This window comes from Hyla sarda, chromosome 8 (assembly GCF_029499605.1).
Source record: "Hyla sarda isolate aHylSar1 chromosome 8, aHylSar1.hap1, whole genome shotgun sequence".
Classification (NCBI taxonomy): Eukaryota; Metazoa; Chordata; class Amphibia; order Anura; family Hylidae; genus Hyla; species Hyla sarda.
Window position 1 is genome coordinate 59283217 of NC_079196.1, and position 16490 is coordinate 59299706.

Consider the following 16490-nt stretch of genomic DNA (forward strand, 5'->3'; position numbering starts at 1 on the left):
GTTGGGCAGGAGTCTGGCTGTGTAGTACAGCATCTAGACATAGCATAGATATTTAACCCCTTCCCGACCTATGACATACCTGTACGTCATGAGTGGCAAGGTGTTCCCGACCCATGACATACAGGTACGTCATGAACATTTTTGCCGCTACTCTCGGCATCCCGCAGCGCCCGGTAAGATGGTGGCTATCACTGATAGCCAGCCATCTTACCATGCGACCACGGGGGGTTTCATCCCCCACCCCCCCCCCCCAGCGATCGCTGCTATCAGCTGGTCAAATTTGACTAGCTGATAGCAGCATTTCGCTATCAGAATACTTAGCAGCGCGGTGTGTGAGTCCCGATCATGGGGATCGGGACACACACCACTCTGCTAAGTGTCCCTGACCCGTCCCCCGGCGTCACTTACCTGGCCATGCGATGTCCCGAGCGGTCCCGGCGCGAGCGACGTCCTCCAGGCGGTCCCGGCGGCGCTGCATCCCGGCGGTGAGTTTCCGGCAGCAGTGCGGCATCTTCATTGGCAGCAGTGAGATCGCCGTAAAGCGATCTCACTGCTGCCTCTGGGACTTTCAAAACTGCAACTCCCAGCATGCCCAGACAGCCTTTGGCTTTCTGGGCATGCTGGGAGTTGTAGTTTTGCAACATCTGGAGGTCCACAGTTAGGAGACCACTGTATAATGGTCTCCAATCTGTGCTCTTCCAGATGTTGCAAAACTACAAATCTCAGCATGCTCAGTCTGTCCAGGCATGCTGGGAGTTGTAGTTCTCTAACATCTGGAAGAGCACAGATTGGAGACCATTATACAGTGGTCTCCAAACTGTGGACCTCCAGATGTTGCAAAACTACAACTCCCAGCATGCCCAGACTGCCCAAGCATGCTGGAAGTTGTAGTTCGGCAACATCTGATCCTTCAGATATTGCCGAACTACAACTTCCAGCATGCCTGGGCAGTCTGGGCATGCTGGGAGTTGTAGTTTTGCAACAACTGGAGGCACACTAGTTGGGAAACATTGTCCGTTTCCTACCTCAGTGCCTCCAGCTGTTGCAATTGTTGCAAAACTATAACTCCCAGCATGCACTGACAGACCATGCATGCTGGGAGTTGTAGTTTTGCAACAGCTGGAGGCACACTGGTTTGGAAACACTAAGTTTGGTTGCAAAACACTTGAAAATTTATTACGTAACTTAGTGTTTCCAAACCAGTGTGCCTCCAGCTGTGGCAAAACTACAACTCCCAGCATGCACGGACAGCCAAAGGGCATGCTCGGAGTTTGCAACAGCTGGATGTTTGCCCCCTCCCCCAAATGTGAATGTACAGGGTACACTCACATGGGCGGAGGTTTACAGTGAGTGCTGCACGTTTGAGATGACGCAAATTTTGCGCTGCAGCTCAAACTTCCAGCGGCAAACTTGCTGTGAACCTCTGCCCATGTGACTGTACCCTAAAAACACTACACTGACACTAACCTAAAATAAAAAGTAAAAAACACTACATATACACATATCCCTACACAGCCCCCCTCCCCAAAAAAATGAAAAACGTCTGGTACGCTACTGTTTCCAAAACGGAGCCTCCAGCTGTTGCAAAATAACAACTCCCAGTATTGCCGGACAGCCATTGACTGTCCAGGCATGCTGGGAGTTTTGCAACAGCTGGAGGCACCCTGTTTGGGAATCATTGGCATAGAATACCCCTATGTCCACCCCTATGCAAATCCCTAATTTAGGCCTCAAATGCGCATGGCGCTCTCTCACTTTGGAGCCCTGTCGTATTTCAGGACAACAGTTTTGGGACACATATGGGGTATCGGCGTACTCGGGAGAAATTGCCTTACAAATTTTGGGGGGCTTTTTCTTCTTTAACCCCTTATGAAAAGGTGAAGTTGGGGTCTACACCAGCATGTTAGTGTAAAAAAATTAATTTTTTACACTGACATGCTGGTGTTGCCCAAAACCTTTCATTTTCACAAGAGGTGAAAGGGAAAAAAGACCCTCTAAATTTGTAATGCAATTTCTCCCGAGTACGGAGATACCCCATATGTGGGCGCAAAGTGCTCTGGGGGCGCACAACAAGGCCCAGAAGGGAGAGTGCACCATGTACATTTGAGGCGATTTGCACAGGGGTGGCTGATTGTTACAGCAGTTCTGACAAACGCAAAACAATAAATATCTATATGTGACCCCATTTTGTAAACTACACCCCTCACGGAATGTAATAAGGGGTGCAGTGAGAATTTACACCCCACTGGCGTATGACAGATTTTTGGAACAGTGGTCCGTGAAAATGAAAAATAAAATTTTTAATTTGCACAGTCCACTGTTTCAAATATCTGTCAAACGCCAGTGGGGTGTAAATGCTCACTGCACCCCTTATTAAATTCCATGAGGGGTGTAGTTTCCAAAATGGGGTCACATGTGGGGGGGGGTCCACTGTTCTGGCACCATAGGGGCTTCCTAAATGGGACATGCCCCCCAAAAACCCTTTCAGAAAAACTCACTCTCCAAAATCCCTTTGTCGCTCCTTCCCTTCTGAGCCCTCTACTGCGCCCGCCGAACAATTTACATACGCATATGAGGTATTTCCTTACTCAAGAGAAATTGGGCTACAAATTTTAGGGTGATTTCTCTCCTTTTACCCTTTGTAAAAATAAAAAAATTGGGTCTACAAGAACATGCGAGTGTAAAAAATTAAGATTTAGAATTTTCTCCTTCACTTTGCTGCTATTCCTGTGAAACACCTAAAGGGTTAAAACACTTACTGAATGTCATTTTGAATACTTTGGGGGGTGCAGTTTTTATAATGGGGTATTTCTAATATGAAGACCCTTAAAATCCACTTCCAACCTGAACTGGGCCCTGAAAAAGTAAGATTTTGAAAATCTTGAGAAAAATTGGAAAATTGCTGCAGAACTTTGAAGCCCTCTGGTGTCTTCCAATCCATTTTCCTTTCAAGCAGAGACTTTCAAAGTTAGAAAAATTCAATATTTTCAAAATTTTCATGACATTTTTTGATTTTTTACCAAGAAAGGATGCAATAACATAAAGTAGAATATGTCACGAAAAAACAATCTCGGAATCAGAATGATAAGTAAAAGCATTCCAGAGTTATTAATGTTTAAAGTGACAGTGGTCAGATTTTAAAAAAATGCCCAGGTCCTGAAGGTGAAAATGGGCTGGGTCATGAAGGGGTTAAAGGGGTATTCCAGGAAAAAACTTTTTTTTTATATAGATCAACTGGCTCCAGAAAGTTAAACAGATTTGTAAATTACTTCTATGAGAAAATATTAATCCTTTCAGTACTTATGAGCTTCTGAAGTTAAGATTGTTCTAGTCCTCTCTGATGACACCTGTCTCGGGAAATGCCCAGTTTAGAAGCAAATCCCCATAGCAAACCTCTTCTAAACTGGGCGTTTCCTGAGACAGGTGTCATCAGAGAGCACTTAGACAGAAAAGAACAACCTTAACTTCAGAAGCTCATAAGTACTGAAAGGATTAAGATTTTTTAATAGAAATAATTTACAAATCTGTTTAACTTTCTGGAGCCAGTTGATATATATAAAAAAGTTTTTTTCCTGGAATACCCCTTTAAATATTTAAAGTAAACCAGTCCCATTACAAATGCAATAAGCAGACTGATGAATAGTTTTTTTGGGGGAAAAGTTCCGGAATAAAGGTCTTTCTGGGCTAAATAGTAATGTGGGCGGTCCTACTCAGTGATTAATAGCTTTCCCTATATGCACACTTATACATAGAGCAGTGTTTCCCAACCAGGGTGCCTCCAGCTGTTGCAAAACAACAACTTCCAGCATGCCCGGACAGCCGAAGGCTGTCCGGGCATGCTGGAAGTTGTAGTTTTGCAACAGCTGGAGGCACCCTGGTTGGGAAGCACTGACAGAGAACTGTCAATCTCGAAGTAAGACCACCCACTTGAAGAAAATGTTTCTCAAGTGTTTTGATCACATTTCCCCTTGTTATGGCTCCTAAATAGCTCTAGATTCTCTGAAGATGTACCATGTGTTTCCTCAGGTCTATGAAGATGTTGATCAATGTTGTCAGGCCCTTTCACAAAGGTTAGGAACCCAGCCCTATTTCTTCAATAAGCAGTAAGTATTTTTTTTATGGCTAAAGTAACAAATAAATTAATCTGACATTGGATAGTCTAACGTGTAATGATCTGACACTCTTTTTGACAGTTAGATTTAATATGCCATATAACTTAGGCTGCATTCACACCACGTTTTTGCAATACAGTTCCCGTATACGTTTTCTATGTGAAAACCGTATGGAACCGTATTGAAAACCGTATGCATTGACTCTCCATTGAAAACCGTATGCCATCAGGTTGTGTCCGTTTTGCATCCTGAACGGTTTTGTCAGGTTTTTTTCCCGTACCCAAAACTGTAGTCTACCACGGTTTTAGGTCCGGGTGAAAAACTGTATTAAACCGTATACGTTTTTTTTTTTTTTAACATGGGAGTCAATGGGAACTGTGCAGAACTGTATGTGCGTACAGTTCCATCCGGTTTTCACCATCCAGTTTTTGACTCTGCACATTTTGTTTCTTGGAATTTCAATCAAACAAGTGAAACTTTATTCAAAATGGAGTGAAAAGTTAAAAACGTAAAACAAAAACGGTTTTTAACTGTATACGTGTTGAAATTTGTACACACGTTTTGATACAGTTTCGTCAGGTTTTGAGGAATCGGTTTTTCATCAAAAACCTGATACGGGAACTATATTGCAAAAACGTGGTGTGAATGCACCCTTAAATTAAAACTGTCAGCTTGCTCCCCCCGCGCTAAACAGCGGTACTGGCTGGTATTGCAGGGGGATACTGATCAGTTTGATGCCTACCGTACCCGGATCCACCGGCTGAAATCTTCGATTTTTTGTATATGCTAATTAGGTGCTAACTGGCACAAGTGGGGTTACTGGCACTCTGACATCAGCGCCGCCCAGCTCATCAATATTCCTCCCCTCCCTCCGCCTCTCCCTCTTCTCCCCGCTTCTGTAATGAAGAGGGAGAGGCGGAGGGAGGGGAGGAATATTGATTAGCTGGCCGGTGCTGCGGACAAGCGGCGCTGATGTCAGAGTGCCAGTAACCCCAACTGTGCTAGATAACACCTAAATAGCATATACAGAAAATCGAAGATTTCGGCCGAACAGTGGGGCGGATCCGGGTACGGTAGGCATCAAGCTGATCAGTGTCCCCCGCAATACCAGCCCGTACCGCTGGTTAGTGCGGGGGGAGCAAGTTGACAGTTTTCCTTTATTAAGGACTGCAACTCTCTTCATGTTTCTTCCTGAACACAACACGCTCTCGAAAAATAGTCACTCTGTATACCAGCCTCCTCTTTTTAACCCCTTAGATGCCTTATTTGCATTTCATCCATTAACGGTGACATCTGTGAGGTCATTCCAGATCAGCATTCTCACCAGTCATGGCTGCTAACGGTGGTGTAAGCTGTATAACACAGCCAGTGTCCGCCATATGTGGGGTAGGCTCAGCACCTAAGCCCACTCCATATTGCTCTGGAGTGGGCTTTCTATCATAGCTTCCCCTACACTTTTTATGTGTCTTGTACTCGCATCCCTGCAGGCTTCTGATCAGACACCATTTAGAATTTTCTTCCTCTGCATCTGTTTCATGGTGCACAACATCACGTGACCAGCTAAAGCCAGTAACATCTCTGCCCAGGACACAAGAGAGTATTAAATAGTCGGAATTATCATCTTCTTCATTTTAAAGGAGTACTGCGGCAAAAATTAACGTATCCCCTATCGTGGGGAGGATGACTGCTGGGGCCCCTGCGATCATCAGGACGGGACACACACGCTCTATTCATTTCTATGGGAGCCCTGATGATGCCTAGAGCTGTACTCGGGTCTTTTCAGCTCTCCCATAGGAATGAATGGAGCGCATGCCTGCTGCAGCACTCGTTCCTCGCTGAGCATCGGGTCCCGTCCCGGTGATCGTGATGCTTTGGATAGGGGATAAGTTATTTTTCGCTGGAGATCTCCTTCAACATTGATCCACATGTGGAATTCCTTTAACAAACACATGGGAAACTTTACTTTTTATCAGAGATCTCCTTTGTTCCTTTCAGCACATCATTAGTTATATTCTCGCAGATTCTACCAGTGGCTCAAATTTTGCCTGATGTTAGAATAAAACACAGACGCTACATGCCAGCGGTCATCAGCCTATAATGAAAACTGTTCATATTAGGCCATTAAAATACAACTTGATGATCCTACCTTATCTCTTCATTCCATTAAGCCAGTTACACAGTGACGGCCATATGGCAGCGATTCAACTCTAAACTCATCAGTAGAGAATTATTCCCATGGTATTCATCCCATTGATCATTTTAGCACAAAGTTAGAAAGTAGGCTTCATTAACTATATATATATATATATATATATATATATATATATATATATATATATATATATATATACATTTTTTTTTTTTTTTTTTATAAAGAATTTATAGGACGGATGTCACCATGCCTTGTGGTTAAACATAGCTATAAAACGATAAGGGGAACAGTTTTTTTTTTTTTTTTCTATGACTGGGCAACATGTGTAGACTTCATAAAGAGTAGGTTTTCCCTGTTTCCATCTATACATTATTGTAACATTACAGATGAAAAGTAATAAAAACATGTTACATATATGACCAAACGTTATTCTTCTTTCTGTAAGGTGAAGGTGTATGCAGAGTATGACTATCAGCAGTAATTTAGCTCAACTTTATTCATGTGACCCTCTTAAGGCTTATATGGATGTTTGACACATGGTGTGTACAGACCCTTACATAGGCCCTTGGCCTCTCTTGTCTAGCCATTTCATTTGTTTAGCTGTTCCTGAAACAGACAAATGACTACATACATACATACATACCCTGCCGATGCGTCACTTGATGTGAAACCAGCGCTTGTTGGATCTAGTTCAAATCCTATGTAATCTGTGAGCCGCAATAAAGAAGTTTTAAGTGCATTGGAATCATCAAGTGCCGTGGTAATTCTTTTCTACTGAATCCAGCAATTAGATTATTGAGCCTTGTAATAGGCTTTATAAATGAGCGCCTATATTTGAGATTGGCACTCGCTTACTGCGCATGTCTGACCATGTAATAGGGCTCTTATGCCAAAGAGAAGTGAGTCTGTTTAGTATTAAGGTCCCATCTGATAAGGGCACGTTGGCATGATGGATGGTACACACAATTTAATCAAAATGTGCATCAAGGACCTCAAATTTATATGTATATTAGTCCATTTACTGTTCACATATGGGTATGTTCACACTGGTTAATTTGAGTTTGCGTGGAATTGTGCGTCGGAAATCCGCACTGTGAACATTACCTCTTGTGTGAATGGGTCTTCTGCGGACACGTTCACGATGCGGATTTCCAGTGGCAGACAATTTTGAAGCTGAAATGGATCCGTGCAAAGAAAGAACATGTTCATTCTTTGCGCAGAAGTCCACAAGCACTGCATTTCCGTCAGTGGTGACGGTGCATGGCCGCGCGGTCCTGCCGCCAGATGGAATCCCTGCTCGTGGAATTCTGCAAGCGAAGATTCTGTTCACATTACTCAGTATGAACATACCCTATGTCATCTTACTGAGTGCTGCTATCATTTGTGTGTGTGTGTTTAAGGCATAAGGATGACTTTAAAGGGTTTTGTCTCATCATAGACACCCCCCTTAAAGGGGTATTCCAGGCCAAAACTTTTTTTTATATATCAACTGGCTCTGGAAAGTTAAACAGATTTGTAAATTACTTCTATTAAAATCTTAATCCTTCCAATAGTTATTAGCTTGAGCAGTTAGACAGAAAACTTCAGAAGCTAATAACTATTGGAAGGATTAAGATTTTTAATAGAAGTAATTTACAAATCTGTTTAACTTTCCGGAGCCAGTTGATATATATAAAAGGTTTTGCCTGGAATACCTCTTTAACCTCTTAAGACAGCTGCTGCCACTTGATAATCACATGGTATTACATGGCCACGGATATGCATGGCCGCCATCTATATAACACTTATAATAAAAGGGCAGATGGACAGTCCAATTGGATGACTAGATGTTTGCTAGGTTTCTAGGACTCTTTAAAGGAATACTCTTCCCCTAGACATCTTATCCCCTATCCAAAGGATAGAAGATAAGATGTCTGATCATGGTGGTCCCGCCACTGGGGACCCCCATGATCTCTGCTGCGACACCCCACCCCTCTGCAAACTCGCTCTGTGCGTAATGACAGGCGATACAGGGGCTAGAGCATCGTAACATCACGGCTCCGCCCCCTTGTGATGTCATGGCCTGCCCCCTTAATGCACGTCTATGGGTAGGGGAGTGACGGCTGCTGCGTCCCTCCCATAGACTTGTATTGAGGGGATGCAACGTTACGTCACGAGGGGCGGAGCCGTGATGTCACGATGCTCCAGCCTCTGTATCGCCCGTCATTAAGCACAGAGTGAGTTTGCTCTGTGCAGTGATGATAGCGGGGTGCCGCAGTGTAGATCACGGGGGTCCCCAGCAGCTAGACGCCCACGATCAAACATCTTATCCCCTATTCTTTGGATAGGAGGGGGTAAGATGTCTAGGGGCAGAGTAACCCTTTAAAGCTAAATCTGTCCAGTTATGCACTACAGACTCTCATATCACACTATAGCTAGGCTGGCTCACAAATAAAGGGGTTTTCTGGTAGTTTGGAAGAAAAACATTTAATAAAATTTTACAGGCTGGCCATCCTAGAAACTTTAATTGCTTAGTAGAATTTGTAGCATTGCCGCCAAAGAAGACGACTTGCATCCACATAATATTTATTTATTTATATAAAAGAAAATGTATTGTAGGGAATAAGGCCCGTATAACCCCCTACTGCAGTGTTTCCCAACCAGGGTGCCTCCAGCAGTTGCAGAACTACAACTCCCAGCATGCCTGGACAGCTGCTGTAGTTTTGCAACAGCTGGAGGCACCCTGGTTGGGAAATACTGCAGTAGGGGGTTACCTGAAGGTATCAGCACTGTTCTGACATCTGCACGGGTGACAAGGTCACCGCATTCACGGCTGTCAAGTGGAAGTGGCGTCTTGTACAGAACTTCTTCTCCCCTCTTTGATTTTGCTGTGATGCGTATTACCATTTGTTTAGACATTTACACAACAGAAATGGATCTCACGGCCACCACCATGTAGTTCCTATTCTCACTTGGTAGGAATTCAAGACACATGAAAAGAGCAAGAAGAGCTTGTCTGGAAGTGTTTGAAGTGCACTTTTTCTTTTCTTATGCACCAGAGCTGTAGGGGACCTTGCGAAAAGGACAGGCAATTCATGTAGTTTGTCCCAACGGCTCAGAGGGTGTGAAACAGTCGTCACTTGTCACAGTGCTGGTCAGGCTGAGGACACTGGGGCCGAAACTCCGAGCCAGTGCTACCTTGCGCGGAGCTTTATTCCATGTACACGCTTTTCTCATTACTTACTGGTGAGCGTTCGGACTGTGTATATATGGCTGTGAATGGTTTACGTGATAACCATGTGTCGTCCGCTCTGAACGCTGACATGTTTACTGATAGCACAGCATAACACTCACATAGGAGCCAAAAAAAGCAAGTCAGTGGCTACTAATGGGCCTGGGGCCCATGTATTACATTACGGTGGTGTTGAAATATATATAATATGGACATCTGTTACTGTCTATGTCAGTGTTTCCCAACCAGGGTGCCTCCAGCTGTTGCAAAACTACAACTCCCAGCATACCCGGACAGCCTTCGTAGTTTTGCAACAGCTGGAGGCACACTGGTTGGGAAACACTGGTCTATGTGCACTCATTTTGTATTCATTCATTCATTTATTTATTTACTTATTTTTTTTTTTTTTTTTTTTTTTTTTTTTTTTTTTACTTGACATTAAGAGTATTAACGTATATTTTACCAGTCTTGTATTGACACTGTTCAGATTTTACGGCTGTACCTGCATGTAAAGTTTGTTTTGTACCTTCTCAATCACAGGTGATGTTTATGGCCATTATGTACAATAAATCTTTATGTCAAGTGACAGCAATTTGGCTAAATAACCCCATGACATTGTCTTGTAGAGAAATATTTATTTGCCTGTATAGCAGAGCTGATTATGTTGTTTGTCACTACTATTGTTTTTTCATGATGGCTTATCACAATGCACAAAAGACTTAAAAAGAGTTAAATGAGAAGTATACCTCTGCAACATTTGCACCATTGTACATTGTGATGGTGAGTGAAGTATAGGGACCGGCACAGTTTTTACTGGTGATATAAATGTCTTTGCCTTTTATCACTTTCCTCAAGCTGACATAGTGGGGATCATGGTTGGATGGATGGGGGTTTGTTCTACTGAATATGACCATGCTGCATACATTGCAGTCTATGAACTACTTGTATGTATGAGAAAATCCACACTTATACACAATAAAACCTCTTTGAGAAGACCACCCCCTTATCCAGATCGTATTTTATGTGACAGACTTTGCGTCCACCATACATTATGAATAGTGGTCATTCTCTTTTAGAAGACTACTACCATAGAAGAACACTTTTCAATGCAATTTTGGGTGGTCTTCTGAAAGAGTTTTTACTATATATATGAAGAAATTGACAAGAAATAAACGTTTTTTGCGGGCGCCGTTCTTGGTTCCAGAAATTTCAAGCCAGATGCTGAAGGATGGCTGAAGTACTATATAGCACTAAGTTTATTAATAAATTAATAAAAATCAGTGACGCGTTTCGGAGGTACAGTCCTCCTTCCTCAGATTGGCATCTTCTTGCCATGCCAATCTGAGGAAGGAGGACTGTACCTCTGAAACGCGTCATTGGTTTTTAATTTAATTATTTATTTATTAATAAACTTAGAGCTATATAGCACTTTAACCATACTTCAGCATCTGGCTTGAAAATTCTTGAACCAAGAACAGCGCCCGCAAAAAGGTTTTTTCCTGTCAATTTCTTCATGTTCCTTATGGGAGACGGTGCTTTCCCTCTTTCCCATTCCACCTTTGGGCCTAGCCGTTCGCTTCCACAAGACTATTGGTACCCCATTGGGGTTATATGCACATTACTTCTGTGACCAGGTGAGTGGCCATCTTGAAGAGCCGACTTTTCCCTGTCCTTGTTGGGACACTGGTGCCTTAGGTATTACACGAGGCACTGTCCTCCTCTTTACTTTTTCCCTACTAGGTTTTACTATATATATGGTCCTCGAGATCTCCCTTACATGAGAACCTTTGACTAAATCCATTGCACCCCTTTTAAAGAAGAAGTAAGGCTAGGTTCACATCAGTGTTGTGCGCTGTTCACAGGAGCTCCGCTGGGTAAGTCTGTGAAAGCTACTGAATTTGAGTGGAGAAAAAAAATAATACAAGCAGTAATTTATTCTCCGCTCAACTCCTGCAATACAACGGACTCCTGACGGAAATTATATATATTTTTTTCAATTTTTGTCAGTGGTTTGCCAGTAGTTTAAAGTCACAAATTATGGCGCACAATGTGTGCACGACTTCTGACTTTTCTCTTGCCACGTTTAAAAAAGTGGGCAGAGTTTGATGGAAGGGGAGTGGCAAATAACAGTCTAACAAATATAATTTTAAGTTCTAAACAAGCACAATTTCATTCCTGCTCTTACGGGCCCTCTCATAAGTATTCCCCTGGGCAGAGACTTGTACTTGCCAGGTCCCGTTGCTGTGGCGGTGGTCCCGCCCCCTCGGCGTGATTGACACCCTGCGTCATCACTCTGTTCCCTAAGCATCTATAACGTGTTGTCAAGCTCTATATATGCTAAAAATCTGCTGCTTAGTTCCCTTTAAGTTTTCTCATATAAGATTTCTTGAAATAGGCCCGAGAAGTAATGATAGGATGGGTTGAGGAGTGATAGTCTCTTCACTTTAACACCTTGTTTGGGCAATAGGCTAATGTATTACTGTGTCATCAAAAGAGTTCATCTGGAAGGAAAAATGTGCAGAATTTATTTTCCATGTTTCGCCCTCATTAGGAGGAATCACAGATGGTTTTGACTTGAACACTGCAGTGATCTGTTTCTTGTCCAACTCTCGTAGACCCACTGAGCTGGATGCTCTGGTATTCGGACATCTGTTCACAATCCTCACCACTCAGCTGACTAATGATGAACTCCGCGAAAAAGTGAAAAACTACAGCAACCTCATTGCCTTTTGCCGACGGATCGAACAGAACTATTTTGAAGATCACGACAGGTACAGTTCTTCCAGCTCCTCTTTGAGATTACCCAAAGGACCCACACTGTCATAGGATTTCCATATTTTTGGGAAACTTGTCAAGAGAGTTGCCTTGGCTATATACAGTACATACAATGTATTGCACAAAAAAGGATTCATAGTACTCTACTGTATCTGCATTATAATAAATCTAAAACAAATGCATGAAGACTACACTTCCTTCTTTTTGATCTTACTCAAAGGCCCTGACCAAGACCTATACAGATGTAGCAAATACTGACTTCAGATCCTGACGGGAAGAACAAAGGAGACGTCATTTGCATCACACACCAGGGATTATAGTGTTACTTACATGAGGCACTGAGACTTGGTATAACTACTGTTTTCAGGGTTTACAAGCAAGCACTCAGAGAAAATCTGTATGTTTACAAGGTGATTAGCCCCTGTTCAGATTAGCATTCCAAAGATGGAAGGGTAGCGGTAATCTGGTTACGTAAAAAAACAACTTTTGGACTTGGTCATGCCTCAAGTCGTCTGTACCTTCCAATTTTTTTTTTTTGATCAAAAATGAAAAAAACGTTAAAGGAGACACAGTGGGGAGAACAAGTATTTGAAACACTGACTATTTTGCAGGTTTTCCTACTTACAAAGCATGTAGAGGTCTGTAATTTTATCATAGCTACTCAACTGTGAGAGATGAATCTTAAACAAAAATCCAGAAAATCACATGGTATGATTTTTCAAGAAATTAATTAGCATTTTATTACATGACAAAAGTATTTGATACATCAGAAAAGCATAACTTATTTGGTACAGAAACCTTTGTTTGCAATTACAGAGATCAAAAGTTTCCTGTAGTTCTTGACCAGGTGTACAAACACTGCAGCAGGGATTTTGGCCCACTCCTCATACAGACCTTCAGCAGATCCTTCAGGTTTCAGGGCTGTCGCTGGGCAATACGGACTTTCAGATCCCTCCAAAGATTTCCTATTGGGTTTAGGTCTGGAGACTGGCTAGGCCACTCTAGAACCTTTTATATGCTTCTTACGGAGCCACTGCTTAGTTGCCCGGGCTGTGTGTTTCAGGTTTTTGTCATGCTGGAAGACCCAGCCAAGAACCATCTTCTGAGGGAAGGAGTAATATACATGGCCCCATCCATCCCCTACCCTCAATACGGTGCAGCCGTCTTGTCCCCTTTGCAGATAAAGCAGCCCCAAAGAATTATGTTTCCACCTCAGTCTCCATGCATAACAGTTGGGATGGTGTTCTTAGGGTTGTACTCATCCTTCTTCCTCCAAACAAGGGGAGTGGAGTTTAAATTAAAAAGCTCAGATGCTGGCTTGAGCAGGGGGACCTTGGATGCACTGCAGGATTTTAATCCATGATGGCGTAGTGTTTTACTAATGGTTTTCTTGGAGACTACTCCCAGCTCTTTTCAGGTCATTGACCAGGTCCTGCCGTGTAGTTCTGGGCTGATCCCCTCGCTTTCCTCATGATCATTGATGCCCCATAAGGTGAGATCTTGCATGGAGCCCCAGACCGAGGGAGATAGACCGTCGTCTCGAACTTCTTCTATTTTCTAATAATTGTGCCAACAGTTTTTGCCTTCTCACAAAGCTGCTTGCCTATTGTCCTGTAGCCCATCCCAGCCTTGTGCAGGTCTATAATTTAATCCCTGATGTCTTTACACAGCTCTCTGGTCTTGGCCATTGTGGAGAGGTTGGAGCCTGTTTAAGTGTTTGGACAAATGTCTTTTATACAGGTAACGAGTTCAAACAGGTGCAGTTAATACAGGTAATGAGTGGAGAACAGGAGGGCTTCTTAGGGTACGTTCACACATGCGGATCCCTAGCATATTTTACGCTGTGGATCCGCCGCTGAAGGACTGCTGTATGGTGCCTTTACATGTGCCTGCTCGGAGCGGCAATGCGCCTCTACGAGCAGACACACTGAAGCGATGTGCGAGGTGTACTCGCGCACATTGCGGCTGCTCCCCCTGCTCTATGAGCTAGGCCGAGAGCTGCCACGATGTGTGAGTATACTGCGCATGCACGCGGCGACTCGCACATCACAGTGTGTCTGCTCTTAGTGGCGTATTGTCGCTCCAAGCAGGCACATGTAAAGGCACCATACAGTGGTCCTTCAGCTGTGGATCCGCAGCGTAAAATACGCTTGGGATCCGCTCGTGTGAACGTCCCCTTAAAGAAAGAATTACAGGTCTGTGAGAGCTGGAATACTTACTGGTTGGTAGGTGATCAAATACTTATGTCATGCAATAAAATTCTAATTCATTTTTTAAAAAATCATACAATGTGATTTTCTGGATTTTTGTTTTAGATTCTCTCTCTCACAGTTGAAGAGTACCTAAGATAAAAATTACAGACTTCTACATGCTTTGTAAGTAGGAAAACATTCAAAATCGGCAGTTTATCAAATACTTCTCCCCACTGTATATCATGAGAAAAAACTTATCCCATATCCAAAAGATAGGGGATAAGTTTTAGATAGCGGGGAGTGGGGGGCGACCACTGGGACCCCCCACAATATCCTGAATGGGGTTCCGTCTCTCCCAGGGGAGTGGCATGTCACAACCCCCGCACAAAGCGGCAGCCAACGCGCCCCTTCCATATATCTCTATGGGAGAGCTGCTCGTCTATCTTCGGCTCTTCCATAGACATATATGGAGGGGGCTTGTCAACCGCGCCACTCCTGGGGAGAGCCGAGACCCCTTACAGGAGATCACAGGTGGGTCCCAGAGGTCTGACTCCCCACAATCTAAAACTTAACCCTCTATTCTTTGGCTAGGGATAAGTTTTTCCTCATGACACTTCTAGTTTATGGGTAGGTCACATGGTTCTGTATTTTGCTGCGTATTTGCTGCTGCATATTTTTCTACCCTTTGAGAATTTTGCTACCTATTGACTTCAATGGGTAGAAAAATACGCAGTAGCAAAATATGGCACGTGTGACCTGACCCTTAGCAAGAGAAAGTAGAAATCATTGGGAAAAAGTTCTACTGTTATGATCAATCCCGCTATGGCGATAAACTACAGGTGTAAACAGGGGGAATTGCTCTTTTTCCATGATTTTCAGAAATTGTCATAGAGCCCTAAGGGTATTGTCACATCACCAACATCAATTGGCTTTTGACATTCTTTGTGAAACTGCAGCAAAACACCACGGGGGAGATTTAGCAAAACCTATGCAGAGGAAAAGTTGGCCATAGCAACCAATCAGATCGCTTCTTTCATTTATAAATAGGCCTCTGCAAAATAATATAAGAAATCCGATTGGTTGCTATGGGCAACTGGGCAAACCCCCCCCCCCCCCCCATGTTTTTTCTGTGATTTTGCAAGAAATTGCAGTTTGACTACAATGTGTGAATGGATTGTCGTATGATGACAACTCTTTTTTCAGATGCCCTATCAGTGCACATGTACATCATAAAGTGGGCTCTCCAGCACAGGACCTTCTGTGTATTCGATCCAAGACCCACAAAGATTCTTACCTTAGGTCCATGTATCACAAGGTTGGCCATTAATTTATATGCCAGGATGTACTACATTTTTCCTACAACAGAAATGTATTCCCAGACGTGGCTACCCTGGTAATCTAAAAATAGAGAAGCTGGACCCACCATGATCAGCTGATTGCCAAACCAGCTTCTACAGGGGCTGATTTTGGAGAAAACGCCTTTAAATATTAAGTTACGTTCTGGAGTTCCTCTTTTTTTTTCTTTTGGGGTCCCATTTTTTTAAATTTTTTTATACTTCCTCTTCTTTTATACACGTAACTATTAGGTGTAGGTTGGTGGATTTGGATTAACTATGTGGCCAATAGTAAAAATATCCCATTTTGCAGCTTGTCGTTCATGCAGATGTCATAGCATAATGTATGACTGTACTCCATTCCTCGCTTGCATCTAACCCTGTGGATATTGACTTACATTCCTCATGTTTGCAGTATGTAAAGGTCGGTTGCTGGAAGCATGGCCGTGTCACACAGGTCACAAGTTGCTTACCTTTTGACCTAGGATGTGATAACTTTATCAGCAAACAACATTGACTTATCATCTGTCAATTCATGAGCAGTAAAATTAGGTGTTAGATCAACAAGACTAACCAAACACTCAAAATCAACTTAAAAATGTTATCTGGCCATATCAGTATACAGTGTGCTAAATAAACATAGCCTAAGGTATACACACACCCTGCCAATGATACAGCCATGTTGTCTCTTAAAGTTGTCAATACAAAGCTAGG

General features: G+C 43.0%; 1 protein-coding gene across 1 annotated transcript in view; it reads left to right on the forward strand.

The window, feature by feature from the left end:
* MTX2 (metaxin 2) overlaps nucleotides 1-12436 on the forward strand; it is an 82235-nt gene extending 69799 nt beyond the window's left edge. The window contains exons 9-10 of the mRNA XM_056533210.1: nucleotides 4027-4103; nucleotides 12091-12436. Of these exons, the coding sequence (XP_056389185.1) occupies nucleotides 4027-4103; nucleotides 12091-12301 (288 nt within the window). The 3' untranslated portion in view covers nucleotides 12302-12436. The remainder of the gene's footprint in view (nucleotides 1-4026; nucleotides 4104-12090) is intronic.
* Nucleotides 12437-16490: the final 4054 nt, after the last annotated feature.